This window comes from Chionomys nivalis, chromosome 17, assembly GCF_950005125.1.
Source record: "Chionomys nivalis chromosome 17, mChiNiv1.1, whole genome shotgun sequence".
NCBI lineage: Eukaryota > Metazoa > Chordata > Mammalia > Rodentia > Cricetidae > Chionomys > Chionomys nivalis.
Genome location: NC_080102.1, coordinates 25,426,023 through 25,441,163, shown reverse-complemented (window position 1 = coordinate 25,441,163; position 15,141 = coordinate 25,426,023). Strand labels below are relative to the sequence as shown.

The 15,141-nt window shown below is 40.0% G+C and overlaps 1 protein-coding gene and 1 non-coding gene across 2 annotated transcripts in view; one reads left to right on the top strand and one right to left on the bottom strand.

Moving 5' to 3' along the window:
* Positions 1 to 15,141, top strand: part of Dnaaf11 (dynein axonemal assembly factor 11) — a 91,889-nt gene that overhangs the window by 38,550 nt on the left and 38,198 nt on the right. The window contains exons 8-10 of the mRNA XM_057792318.1: positions 678 to 743; positions 4,547 to 4,616; positions 5,234 to 5,329. Of these exons, the coding sequence (XP_057648301.1) occupies positions 678 to 743; positions 4,547 to 4,616; positions 5,234 to 5,329 (232 nt within the window). The remainder of the gene's footprint in view (positions 1 to 677; positions 744 to 4,546; positions 4,617 to 5,233; positions 5,330 to 15,141) is intronic.
* Positions 13,541 to 13,647, bottom strand: LOC130889241 (U6 spliceosomal RNA). The gene has a single exon (XR_009058513.1). It is a non-coding gene; the product is annotated as a U6 spliceosomal RNA (small nuclear RNA).

The following is a 15,141-nucleotide window of genomic DNA, read 5'->3' as shown; positions in this document are numbered from 1 at the left end:
CTGACCAAGTAATTCCGTGGAATATGCTGCCAGTGTAGCAGTTATACTTAGAACTCAGCCAGGGAGTATAGCTGAAGGGTCAGGGGCTTTGGCTCTTGCCTATCCAGGTCCCCATGCCTTTTCTCTGAACATGTCCATCTCCGTGAACCTCTGTTTCTTTAGCTATAAAATAGATGTCATAAGTTGCTGACAGTCTCAGGACAAAAGAGATGGCAGCATGAAAGGGGTTGAGACAATGTGATAAGGAAAAAGAAGGAAGACTGCCAGGGACTTGAGGGACGGGGTGTCCGAAGCACAGCAAACAGGGGCAGCATTTATGTCCCCAGAAGGACAGCCATAGTCTAGTTGGGTTCTAGCAAATTCAAACTAAATGGAAAAGAGCACTTTGGCCACCAGGTGTCTCCATCTCTGCACCAAACCCAAGCAAGTGCTTTGCATATGATTTACCTTTAAAACTCACATGTCAAACAAAGTCAGCAAGAGCAATTTGTCCATAGTCTACCCAGGCTTCTTAAATTTTTTTTAATTAACATAGATGTCTTATTGTCCAATTAGCAAAGTATGTTTGGCTTCGAGGATATTTATATACCAGTTGTCATTTACTTTTGATTATATGCTTGGGTTATCTTTACAATGTACTAAAGCCAATCCCCCGCCCCGCCATGTGTCCTTTATAGACTTGATTTCTCTTTGAAAGATGATGAGAAACACAATCAGATCATCCTGGACCTGGCTGTCTATAGGTAAGGTATTTTATTATTCATTCATTCCCATGGCCCTCCCATCAGATCTCTTTCAGGTAGCATTCTCCTGAGTTCTGAAACACTGAAATGGAAATTGGTTTGCTGTTTTAAAGAGATAAAGTGTTCACTGTATTTTTGAAAAGGATTTATTTTTATTTTATATTATAAATTTTGCCTGTATGAATGTGTGTGCACCATGTATATGCCTGATTCCCACAGAGGACAAAATAGGGCACTGGAGTCCCTGGAGCTGGAGTCACAGGTTGGTCATGAGCCATTTGTTTAGAATGTGAACCTAGATCCTCTGCAAGAGCAACAAGTACTCTTAGCCACTGAGTCATCTCTGCATCCCTCACAGTAATATAAGTGTACAAAGATGAAAAGGGGGAAACCAATAGCCCCGCAGCCGGATGGCTATGAACTCTTGAATCATGCAAGCAGAGTTGAAATGATTCTCAGAGTTGTGCTCTTTTCTGATGCTATGTCTCAGGTACCCTTTATTCTAGGACTGTTGCTTTACTTTGACAGATCTTTTCATTTTACAAAATGCTGTGACATAATCATGAGCCTTCTCCTCCCCATTCCACCTTAGAGCTCTTGGTCACAAGAGACACTCTTCTCTGAGCTCCCCACATTGTGACTAGTTTTCAGTTGTACTTTACTCCAGTGGCCAGGCATGACTACAGTGACAAGGTGACCGTCCGCTTGCCTCTCATGACCATGGCAGACTATAAATTCTCTTTTCTAAAGGTCCCGGGGGTTGACACTCACACTCAGCCTGTATCATCACCTACCCTTCCTGCAACAAGAATCTAAGGCTTTCCAGGTCACTCCACCTCATTGCTTGACAGTGTTAGATTTTGATTACTGCCCTAGTGATATCTAATCATTGTGCTGCCCATCCCAATTGTACCCACTTCCCCGTGCCTGTGTCACTGTCATCATCAACGTCTCTGTCCTTCAACCGCTAATGAGATGTCACCTTATGAGAGAAGATTCTGCCCATTGTCTGAGAAGAACAGGGCCTGCCCTTCCCCAGAACTTCCATTCATTCTTGTTATTCACTTGCTTTCTGACAAAATATAGATTTCATTGAGTTTTTAAATTCTGAGGTCTGGGAAGAAACGTTGTATGGCCTGAATGTCTCCAGTATCTGAAATGGTGGCCAGTGCCTATCAGGAGGACCTCACAGGTAGTGAGTGAGTGACTGACAATAATGGAGTCCATGAACATGTCCGTGAAAGCTCTGGCAAATTCTTCCTTCCTTCCTTCCTTCCTTCCTTCCTTCCTTCCTTCCTTCCTTCCTTCCTTCCTTCCTTCCTTCCTCCCTCCCTCCCTCCCTCCCTCCCTCCCTCCCTCCCTCCCTCCCTCCCTCCTTCTCCCTCCCTCCCTTCCTTGCTCCCTTCCTCCTCCTCTTCCTCCTCCTCCTCGTCCTTTTTCTTCTCTTCTTCCTCCTTCTCCTCCTCCTCTTCCTACTCTTCTTTGTTCTCCTCCTCCTTTTATTGTTTTTTTTTGAGATGGGACTTCTCTATGTAACAGTCCTAGATGTCCTGGAACTCACTTTGTAGACCAGGCTGTCCTCTAATTCACTGAGATCCACCTGCCTCTGCATCCCAAGTCCTGGGATTAAAGGTGTGCATCACTGCCTAGCTAGTTAATGGCTTCTTACATGTTCTGTGTTTCATTTTGTTTGGCAGTAGCTGTGGGAGGTATGAGAGACTGTTACTCTATAATGATCTAGAGAAGGTGTGTTTTCAGAGACTGACTTTTGACACAGTAAACAATAATTGGAGAACTCAGAACATAATCATTTATGTCTTTTTTCCAACTTTGCTTTAATTATTGTGGCAAAACACACGTTACATAACATTTTGGAATATATAGTTCAGTAGCACTTGGTAAATTCACAGTGCTGTTTAGCCATTAGCGATTGCTACCTCAACCCCATATCTATCAAGCAGTCTTCATTTCTTCCTCCTCAGGGTAATTACTAATGTAAGTTCAGTGTTCTTAAATGAGTATATTTTATAAATCTTATATAGATGGAGCCATACCATATATGACCTTTACGCCTTCGTGGTTTGTCTATTTGTGCCATGTGTTAGAATTTCTCTTTTTGGCTTCATAATATTCCATTGTGTAGGTATACTACATCTTGTTTATGTTTCAGTTTCTGGGCATCTGTGTTTTCCCTTTGGCTGTGCTGAAGGGGTTAATCCTAGATGCTTTCCTCTTTTTCACACCACGCTCTTTCCCTCCACCTTCTCCAATCTCTGCGCAATTGCTGCCTGGCCCTCCCTGCCTTTGAAGAAAACTCTGTCTTTTCATACTGATTTCATATCCTACGTTCTTACAATATGCTCCAGCCCCCATTTCTGTTTTTATTATTGTTGTTGTCTTGGTGGTAAATATTCATAGCTGCCACCTTTTCCATCCTTTTCAGGTTATTTTCCTTTTTAGGTTATTTTTGGAGTTTATCAGCACATGAGACTATTTATGGAGGAGTTCAACCTATTCACCATGGATTTATTTTAAAAACACAGCATGCCTGCTCTGTGAGAGGCATGAGGGCTTGTCACCAGCACATTGCACATGACTACGGCTCCCTTTATCCTGTGCCCCCAGCAGAGGACATGGGCACTAAGCAGTCAGACCCCTAGCCAGTAACTATGGAGAGAAAGGCTCTAGGTAGGAAAGTAAGTTAGAAGGGAGAGGTCAGGGAAGCAGAATGTCAGGCTGTGAGGCTGGTGGTTGGCAGCGCGGGATGGCCAGTGGAACTTGTTGGCCTGAGCAGTGAAAACAGGGAGATGAGAAGTAGTTTGCCCCAGAAAGAACTGGTAAGAAACAAACAAAGGCGTTATAGGCAAGAACAGGTAAACACATGGAAATCCTAAGCACGGGAAGGAACTCTGTCCATTTTTTATTCTTATCATTTAAGAGTTGATGACATAATACTTTATTAGCATGAACTGTCTGAGGAACACTGCTTGTGTGCCTTCTGAGCACTTTTAGAGGGCAGGGTGCTCTTTGCTGTACAGAGGAAGAACTCGGGAATGTGGTCCAAGGCCGTGAAGCAGGAGTCAGAGGAGTGAATTCCTCCCAAACCTGTATGACTCGAAAGCCTGGGCCTTTGATCCTCACCACAGCCCCCCTGGATGAGCCCCTCCCCCATCTTAATTGTGAATCATTGCCCCGTTTCCTTATATTCACAATCAGTTTTCAAGATATAGTTACTGGACTAAACCTATTTTAATGTGTGGTTTAAAATAAAGCTGGGGAAAAAAAAAAGAGCAGCCCAGCCTTGGGTGGCTGCTCTCCCTGGAAGGCACTGTTGTTCAACTGCTTGAACCTTCTAGGACCCAGTGGTGTGGGTCCTGTGCACCTGTGGAACAGCTGTAGGGCACAGAGCATCTAGAAAGCAGAGCTGGTGGCTGGTGGCCCGGAGTGGGGTGGATCAGCACCACAGGCTGCTGACATCCTAGGGGCTTCAATAAAATATTCATGGAAGAATATGACAAACCTTTTTTTTTTTAAAAACCTCTGGCATTTCAGACCTCAGATATTTTTGAGCTGGGGCAATCAATGCCAAGTGTACTTGTATGTCTAAAAATGAAATTGCTGATATGTTGAGTTTCCTCTGGACTAGGCAGAATTTAAGGCTGGTATTTTAGGACCAGTTTAGCGTGGACATTTAAAACTTTCTTCATCTAAAATGGTCTTGCAAGCATGCTTTCATGTTTTACTGCTTTGTAATGAATGTTTTTTTTAACAGTTTACTAGATCTGATATGCTTAATTTTGAAGGTACATGGATACCTCATTAATTGAGGTTGATGTGCAGCCCACGTATGTTCGAGTAATGGTCAAAGGAAAGGTAGGCACAACTGTGGAATATTGTTCTTTTAAGAGATAAGTCTTGACTTAAGCTCTGTGGTCCCAGTTTTTAAAAAGTATTACCTAATTAGAAAAACTAGAAACTGAGCCAGTGTGCTGCTTGTTAGGTGTGTGGTTTTATACCACAGGGATGTTTTACAGTGGGGATGGCTGTTACCTTCATGTATCTCAGGAATATGGATGCTTTAAACCTGCATTTGCTGCACTGTAATCTTCCAAAGTTCATATCATGGTCATAAAGTTCAAGCGAATGCCCATTCTGAGTGGTCAGTGAGTTCATTTATGGAAACTATAATTTGATCATTTTGAAATAGTATTTTTTTCTAATTCTGAGCATTCATTTGGGTTAGCCCAGAGAGACATTAAAATAGAAATAGTTGATGTTTTATCTACAAGTGACTCTTCTACCCAAATACTCTTTAGATATTACATAAATCCAACATGTCAGGAATGGCTTATATAGCATGTTCTAGTGCATCTGAACAGCTTTATTAATGTAACAGTGTGTGATGAATTGGCAGTGAGAATGTCCCTTGAGGTGGACTTCCCTTTGAAGATGCCTTTGTTCTCTGTGCCCCCCTGTGCTCTCACCTGCAGCCGTTTCAGCTTGCCCTTTCTGCAGAGGTCCAGCCTGACAAGAGCTCAGCTAAAAGGTCTCAAACAACAGGACATTTGCTGATATGCATGCCCAAGGTAGGAAATGGCATTTGGACAAATTTCATGTCTGAGTTTGATGAGTTTTGAGGGAGTTGACTTTTGGGGGCTAATGATGACTTCTGTTTAGGGTACCCTTAGCTGAGAAAACCAGAAATACTCTCATCTCTGTTCAGGTCGGAAAGCAAAGACCAGGCTGGCCTCAAACTAACAGAGATCTGCCTGACTCTGCCTCCCAGTACTGGGATTAAAGTTGTGTACCACCACCACCAGCCAGTTTTTATAATTTTTAAGAATGAGAATGTGAACAAAACTTACAATATAAGTACTATTCTGTGATGCTGATACTATAGTTTTTTAATAATATAACACATTATTTTCCTTAAATTTTATTCATTTGAAGGAAAGTAGTTGATGTTCTATATTTTCATATGGTAGTGGTTCAGTTCATTACATTTATTGAATGCCTGCCTGGTGTCAGCTTCCAGTTTAATGATGAATATGAATATGAATTTTTAATGATTCTAATTGGGAGACATGATTATAAGTATATAATCACAGTCTGAGAAGAAAACAATTAAGAAGGCATGAGCTAGAAATAGTGGAGTTACTGGCTAATTTGATGAAGAAGTGTGTGACCAATTTTGAAGGGTCAGTTGGCTGTGATTCATGGGAAACAGAACAGCTAAACGGCAAGGAGACAGGGAAGGTGAAGCACATATGTGACTGGAAAGTGATTCTGTGTGGCTGCAGCAGAGGACAAATGTCAGAGAGGACAGGAAAAGTGAGCCAGAAGGCACATCGGAAAGGATCGTGGGTGACCTCAGACAGAGGCACCTCTCAATACAATTTCTTAATATGGATATGTTAGAAAAGCCAGAGAGGCAGCCCCTGGATAAATCCAGGTAGAGGAGCAATTCAGTGTGGTGAGCACATACTAGCAGCAGTCAGATTCTGTTCCCCGTGCTGAATGAATCAAGGAACGACAAACAGTTAAACAGAAGAGGTTGTTGTTGAAGGAGCTAGGCCCCATGCTGAAGATAAAACATACAATAACATTAAGAACCCCTTTAGATGGAAGGATCAAGAAAAGCACCTATAAAAACATGACATTTGTGGTGGTTTAGGATAGGAATAGCCCACATAGGCTCATTTATTTGAATGCTTGGTCACCAGGCAGTGTAACTGTTAGAAAGGATTAAAGGGATTAGAAGGTGTGGTCTTAGCAGTAGATGTGGCTTTGTTGGAGGAAGTGTGCCACTGGGGGGTGGGATTTGAGGTTTCAGAAACCCACACCAGGTGCAGTGTCTCTCTTGGCCTGGAGATCGGGAAGTAGATTGCAGCTACTTCTCCAGTACCACATCTGCCTGTGTGCTGCCATGCTCCCTGCCATGATGATATTGGATTAAGCCTCAGAAACTGTAAGCAAGCTCCCAGTTAAATGCTTTCTTTTATGAGTTGCCTTGGTCATGCTGTCTCTTTGCAACAATAGAACAGTGGCTAAGACAACATTTAAACTGAGACTTGAATGATGTATTTGATCCATTTATGTAAAGGTATTGTGCTAAGTAGAAAGAATAGCAAGCAAAAAAGAAACTGATGGAAGAGAGGCTACTGCATAAAAGAAAAATCTAGAAGAATTGAAACAGAATAAATGAAGTAGAAAGAAGATGCCAGAAATGCTGGCAGAAGCAACTTTCACATAGTTTCCTGGGCGATAGCAAGTAATATGAGATATTAGTCCAAGAATCAAGGAAATTCACTGATAGCTATTCAGCAAGAATTAAAATCTATGTTTTAAAAAAAAAGATTTATTTTTTAAATGGTGTGTGTGTGTGTGTGTATGTGTGTGTGTGTGTGTGCAGAGCCCAAAGTGGTCATATGGAGGAGTCACATCCTCTGGATCTGGAGTTTCAGGTAATTGTGAACCTTCCACCATGAATTCTGGGGACCTAAATCAAGTCCTTTGCAAGAGCAGTATACTCTCTTTATGGCTAAGCCATCCTTTCAGCTCCTCAAACATTTTAAAGAGATAATTCTGTCTTCTGTATGGATAAAGAACCCAAGGGTGAAAAAACTTGACTGAGAAAATAAGGAAGTGAGAAGTCTCTGTAGTGAGGGAGCCCTATTGAGAGCTGCCAGACAGGTGATGAATCACCACATTGAGGATATATTTTGATGGGGAAAGTCAAAGATGCTTTAACTATCAGGCATATTCCAGTGTCCTATCAGTTGGGGAGGGCTCTGAAGGATTTGAGGGAAGCTGGTCATAGTCTCATGTAGTGATTCTAAATAATAAATGCCACGGGGCATCTAGCTGAATTCTTAGGTAGGCGTTTGCATGTATATGCCTTGAGCTCAGTAGAAAGAACTGGTCAGAGGTAGGGAACCAGAAATTATGAGTGTAGAAATGGTAGGAAAGGGAGTACTGGGAAAAAAAAAAAAGGCTTCTGTCAGCACAGGTGGAGCGAGTTCATGGGCAGCAGAGGGGGATATAGCTGCACTCTGAGATCAGCCTACAGCTTTATGATGAGTAATCGGTGAATTGCAAGACCCATGAAAGTTCAAAATATCAGGGACGTCTAGAAGATAAACCTTTTCAAGAAGGAAGCTGAGTCTGAGGAAGACACCGGTGTGCTCACTGGATATGTCAAAATGGAGGCCACGGTGGTGAGAGCCATCTCAGAGAAGCCTGCCAGAATTAGAAACATGGGGGAGAGAAGGTTTAGACAGTTGGGTTTGGAAATTTTACTGAAAATGGGAATCAAGCAACAGGCCAATGACTACCCAGGGATGAAGAGTCAAGGATGGTTTTCAAGACTGGAGATGGTTTGTAAAAGGGTCACTGAATGTTGAGTGGAAACCGAAGCTAAGGTTCCAGTCTGTGTTCCCCCAGTAGATTAAAGCCCTGGCATTTATAACTGCTGCAGACTGGAAGGATTGGCTCTGTTTGCTTTCAGATTTTAGGTAATTTTCCTTTGATCTCGAGGTGGAACATCAGAAACATAACTTGATCCCATGACAGTCTTATCATAGGGGAGAACTCTGAAAAAAATTAAGGAAGGATGCTCTAAAATTTTTGCTTGTCCCCGTGAAGTATCTGGATTTCTTATAAGCTACTGAGAGAGCCGAACTGTTTCCGGCTGTCTTCTGTAGAATCTCACCTCACAAACTGATTTTAACCATAGAGAAACAATTTTGTCTTTTACAGGAGGTAGGACAAAGTAGAGAGGCTCTAAGTGGGTAGAGCCAAGGACTTTCTGAAATGTCAGCCAATTTTCAAAGCAACATCTCCTATCAGATGAGCACAGGAAGTAACAGGTGTTACACTTCCCGCCCAGCCCCAACCTTGCTTGACTTAAAATGGGCAGAATTCAAAGACACAAGGGAAGAATCTCTCATCACCTTAGAGCAAAAGTCCCTCTAGAATAAACAGTCCAACTAGACGGAGAGTTCGTCTAGTCTTCTTGATTAGCTTCACCCTGAAACATAAAACCATTTTGGCCAATGGGCTGGTGACAAGTTTGATTAATCTCTCCTTAGACCTCATCCCTTGAGCTAAGGTGAGGTTACCTTCTTCAGTGCCCCTTAGGTTTGCAGGAGAAGGACAGATAAACCAGTAATGGGCTTCCTTTGCCAGAGAAGGAAGGGATAATGGGAAGGAGAGTGTCTGCTAGGAAGAACATAAATTTGATTAGCCAGTAAAGCTTCCACAGTGATTGAATAGTCCTTCCTTTTCCATAGTCAATTTTCCAACAGATTGACCATAGATAATCAATTTTGTTTTTTTTTCCTGAGGCAAAAAATAGAAAGTGAAATTTGTTGTCAGGCAATAAAATAACAAACACTACTGTAAGGATTATGTTGTCCTTGGTGGCCACAACAAACTAAAGGAGTGTGCCTATATTAACTAGAACATCTGCAGGGAAATCTAAGAGAGAGCATGATTATCTCCATACTCAAAAGAGACACTTGTGTGACATCATGAGCAGCAACCCACCCCCAATTGTTTGGAAACTTCTAGTATAACTGACAAGATAACAATGAAATGGTAACTGCTATTCTTTGCTGGGGTGGGGTATTCCAAGACAGGGTTTCTCTATGTAACAGCTCTAGCTGTCCTGAAATTTGCTTTGTAGACCAGGCTAGCCTTGAACTTACAGAGATCCACCTGCCTCTACCTCCCAAGTGCTGGGATTAAAGCCCAGTGCCATCACTGTCTTTGTAGTCTGTCTTATGAGCCTTTTAAATGAACACAGCCTCCTGTTTGCATTTGCCTGTTGCAGTTTGTCTTGTTGTTGTTTTGGGGGTAAGTCTTACTTCCATAACTGAACGAGACTTAAATTCAGTATTTTTCTATCTTTACCTCCTGAGGAGTAGGGTTTCTCTTCTTTTTATAGTTGCCCTTGTGTTTCATGTTAAAATGTAAAAACCGTAGCATATTTAGCATGGTTAAGAATAGAATCTAGGTGAGATGGTGCACATAGACCGTGTAGAACTGGTTCTAATCTATCTTCAGAAATAGACTTAGAAAATGTTTTTCTTTGAGGGATTATCTCCTAAGATCATGAGAGACGGCAACCAGGTATAGATTAGCCATCTTGTACCACTGCTCCATAAAAGAGGAGTCACTAAAATCAGACCTCAGAGAATAAACACCTTTTGTCTAAAATTAATAGTTGTTCATTCATGAGCCTATAAAATTGACAAAAATATTTTTTTCTAAAGAATAAAATTAAGTCCATTTATATTATGGTTAAAGTGAGTGTTAGTGAAAACTAACACTTTCATAATACTGCTTCTGAGTAAAACATTTAAAATACTGTCATTGAACCCAGTGAGGTATTCCATGTGTCTGGATTTGTTGACTTATGAGGAAGTTGCATGAGTCTGGTCTGTATTATGATTACTGAGAAAAACCCTTGAGATATTAAAATGTATTATAAGAACAAACCTCAGCATAAATTCATGAGTAAACTCATTTAAAAAAGCTTTTGTGCATGTAAATCTATATGATAACTATTATATATAGTATTATATATATTCATACATATATACATAGGGTGTATTAGCCTGGAGAATATTATGCTAAGTGGAACAAGCCAGGCACCGAAAGGACATGCGCAAGATTCCTTAAGGTGGAATGTTTCTGAAAATCAAATGTACAGAGATAGAAAACAAAATTATAGTGAAGATGATGGCAAAATGGGTAAAGGCCAGGAAAGTTGGAAAGGGCCTATGGCTGGATAAATTAAAAAACTTTTAAGAGAATAAGGGAGGGGTTGGGAAAGGCAATAAAACAAAACAAAAGGGAGAATAATGTCGAATGAATACCAAGAAAAGGGGTGAGGGCAGAGAGATGGGATGGGAGAACCAACCAAAACAAAACATGAAAACCCAATGTAGGAACCTAGTAGCTTTGTAAGTTAATTTAAAAAATAATAATTACATATTCTAAACAGTGAAAACCAAAACAAAATTATGGTGATAATGCATGATAGAAATAAGAAGGCAAGTCTGAGGACAAAGTAGAATAAATGTAGGATGAGCAAGTCTGGAGAGATAATGTACAACATAGGAATTAACATTAGGAAATTTGCATTTGAGATCCACACTCTATAAACAAGCTATAGTTGTTCTTGCATGAAGGGTAGCTGTGAGTGATGGATATGCTAAGTTTACTGAGCTGACCTTCTCATTATCTACTGTATCTGTAAGGTCATGCAAACCTTAAATATAAACAGTACATAAAATTCATTGATAAAAGAAAACCGTACAATTAAGATGTCTTTGGCCTCAGGTAACAGAAAACTCTGACTCAAAGAGGTTTACATAATAAATTAAAATGTATTGTCTCACCTAAAAGTGAATAAAAATCAATTCAATCAGACATGGCATTTCAGTTCATTCATAGAATGTTATCATGCTAAGCCAAACTAGGATTTCCAGGACATTTAACACAGTCTTTGTGTCTTAGACTACTTGGGTCGTCTAAATCAGAGAGTATCATGGTTGATGTCCAACAAGTCTGTCAGTGGTGTATCTGTAAAGATAATGTGAAAAGCTGGCCTGCTGGACTAGACCAGGCATGGCAAACCATACCATGTGGATTTTTGGAAATGTGTGTTCATTTTCCAAAGACACAACCCTTTTTATTGAGATAAAAGAGTCCTAAACATGTTTTTCTTTCTATTTTTCCAGTAAGTAGGAATTGGATGCAGGGCTTGGTACATACTAGGCAACTGTCTTACTGTTGACCGCACATCCTCAACTTTTATTTTACAATTTGTTTTACACTGAGACATGCTCTCACTAAGTTTCCTGGTCTATCCTTGGACTCTGTGCAGCCTAAAATAGCTTTGAATTTACAGTCCTATGCCTCACCTCCTGAGTTGCTGCAATACAGATATGAGCCACTAGGCCTGGCTATGTAGTAACCACATCTTTTGGCATTTTTTTCATGATGTCCAAATTATGTTTTTCTCTTTTCTTATTCATAAAGATGCGCAGATCTGTACAGAGTACTGAACAGTAGGCAAATTCCACCAGTTTAAGTCTGTTCATGTTACATAGACCAAGGCTAAATTTTCTGTTGCTAAACTCATTGGAAGCTTGGCTCTTCGTTCCTGGAAGCAGCTACTCTCATAAGGTGCCCTGTCCTTCAGGTTTCTTCTCAAGTGTTCTCTGATCAAGGAGGTGGTTCCTCAGCCCCCCACCTGCATTTTTTTTTAAAAAAAATTGTTTAATTGAGCAATATATTTTCTTCCATCCCCTCCCTTCCCTTCCTTTCTCCTCCCCTTCTACCATCTCCCATAATCTCCATTCTCACAATTTACTCAGGAGACCCTGTCTTTTCCTACTTCCCAAGTAGATCAGATCCATGTATGTCTCCTTTAGGATTCTCTTTGCTGTCTAGAGTCTCTAGGATTGTGATTTGTAGGCTTGTTTTTCTTTGATTTATGTCTGAAAGCTACTTATGAGTGACTACATATGATATTTGTCTTTCTAGGGCTGGCAATGTTCCTTCTGTTTCTATTGTGTGGGACAATTTGAAGAGTATTGGTATTAGGTCTTCTTTAAAAATCTAATAGAATTCCATGCTGAAATCATCTGGCCCTGGACTTTTCTTGGTTGGGAGACTTTTGATGATCGTTTCTATTTCTTTAGCAGTTATAGGTCTATTTGATTTACTTACCTGGTCTTGATCTAAGTTTGGTAAGTGATATTTATCCAGGAAGTTGTCTATTTCCTTTAAGTTTTACAATTTTGTGGAGTACAAGTTTTCAAAATATGATCTGATGATCCTCTGTATTTGCTCCATGTCTGTTGTTATATCCTCTTTTCATTTCTGATTATTGTTAATTTGGATATTCTCTCTCTGCCTTTTGGTTAATTTGGATAAAGGTTTGTCTATTTTGTTGATTTTCTCAAAGAACCAACTCTTTGTCTCATTTATTCTTTGTATTATTTTCTTTGTTTCTATTTTGTTGATTTTAGCTCTCAGTTTGACTATTTCCTGCCATCTAGTCCTCCTGGGTGAGTTTGCTTCTTTTTGTTCTAGAGTTTTCAGGTGTTCTGTTAACTCACTAGTGTGGGATTTTTCCAGATTCTTTATGTAGGCATTTAGTGCTATGAACTTTCCTATTAACACTGCTTTCATTGTATCCCATAAATATAGGTATGTTGTGTGGTCATTTTCATTGAATTTTAGGAAGTCTTTAATTTCTTCCATTATTTCTTCCTTGACCTATTGATGATTCAGGTGAGCATTGTTTAATTTCCATGTGTCTGTGGGCTTTCTGAAATTAGTGTTGCTGTTGAATTTTAATTTTAAGCCATGATAATCTGATAAGATACATGGGGTTATTCCAATTTTTTGTATCTTGTAGAGGTTTGTTTTGTTACCTAGTATGTGATCAATTTTGAGAAGGTTCCAGAGGTGCTAAGAAGAAGGCATATTCTTATATGTTTGGATGGAATGCTCTATAAATGTCTGTTAAGTCTATTTGAATCATAACATCTGTTAGTTCCCTTATTTCTCTGTTAATTTTCTGTCTGACAGATCTGTCTAGTGGTGGGAGGGGAGTTTTGAAGTCTCCCACTATTAATGTGTGGGGTTTAATGTGTGATTTAAGTTTTCATAGTGTTTCTTTTACATATGAGGGTGCCCTCATATTTGGGGTATATATATTCAGTATTAAGATTTCCTCTTGATGGATTTTTTCCTGTGACTAATATGAAATGTCTTCTAAAAATATGGAACGCTTCAAAAACTTGCATGTCATCCCTGTGCAGGGGTCATGCTAACCTTCTCTGTATCATTCCAATTTTAGTATATGTGCTGCCGCAGTGAGCACCCACCTGCATTCTAAAGAATGCTTCTCATTCTGCTGACTTTTTCCTTATAGCATTTATTGCCTGGTAGTTTCCTTCTCTGTTGGTTTCTCCCTGACAGGAATATAAGCCTCTAGAGAACACATGGTTTTGCCTTTTCCAAATTGCCTTGTTGCTCTGACCTAAAATAAAGCCTGATAAAAATGTGTGTGTATATATATATATGTGTGTGTGTGTGTATTTGAATGAGTGAATACAGTAACTGAATTTGAATTTTTAAAAATTCTAAGTAATTAACATCCTAATTATCAATTATCTCCAGATATTTCACATTTTCCCCATTTATATTATTCAGATTGTATTTAAAATAAGCCTATCAGATTCTGCCTCCAAAAGAAGCCCACTGTGGTTTCTGTTGCCATCCATCAGACATGATGGAATGCAATGATTAAAAGCATAGCCTCTGGAGCTAGAGCACCCAAGTCAAATCTTGTTAGTTTTACTCAGCATCTTTGTGACCCCTAGAAAATTACTAATTCCTCTGTGCCTCCGATGCCTCATTTATAAAGTGATTGTAATAGTTCAGGCCTCAAGAAGTTTTTGTAAGCATGTTATAAACTGATACAAAACAAAGCACCCAGAACAGTGTCTGGAACATAATATTATTTGTATTTAGACATACATAATTTTGATTAATATTGCTTATTACTATGTATTAACATTATACTATAATTTCAGTTAATATTGCTTTGTAAAGATTATCTTAGCCCACTCCCTGTGGCCTATAACAGAATGGCCTGGTTTGAGTAAGTTACGAAGAAAGCAAGCTTATTTGACTCATAACTCTAGTTCTAGAAGAACAAATAGTGCAAGAATCTGACAAGGATCCCCTGGCTAGATGGGAACATGACACATGAAGTTGTGTGGAACGTTCATGGGATTGGAGACAAAGAGCGATGGGCAGAGTACCATGTGTTAAGAGAATCAGTAAAAAAGTGCAGAGGCCCCAAGCTTGCCCATTTAAACAGACTTGCATGATCCCTTCACAAAGGGGCCCTGCCTCAGTCACCTCTTAAAGGCCTCCCATTTTTGGTATGATTACATTGGGCAATAAACTTTGATAGGGATAAACCACATCCAAGCCATGGCAGTTTCTGAGAATGCGCTGTTCATAGATTGTAGGTGGGATGAATAGATGTATTTACATTATTAAAACCTGAAACACAATAACGTCCTTCTCCTTTGTGACACTTCTGTCCCTCAGAAGGTTTCGTCGTTCACCGGTCTGCTCTGCACAGCTGCTGCACGTGTGTAACTTTTCCGGATCTATAATCTTAGTCGCTATTCTGAGCTAGGCTATTCTTCACAGTTTCCCAGAGCGTATGTTCACTGTTCAGCCCATTTTACAGATGTGTCATTAGACTCAGTAGTCTGTATATGATGGTCTTTTCAACATTTGCCTGGGGATGTTGGGCTTGCCATCTCACCACAGGCCAGCTTAACAAGATTCAACTGAA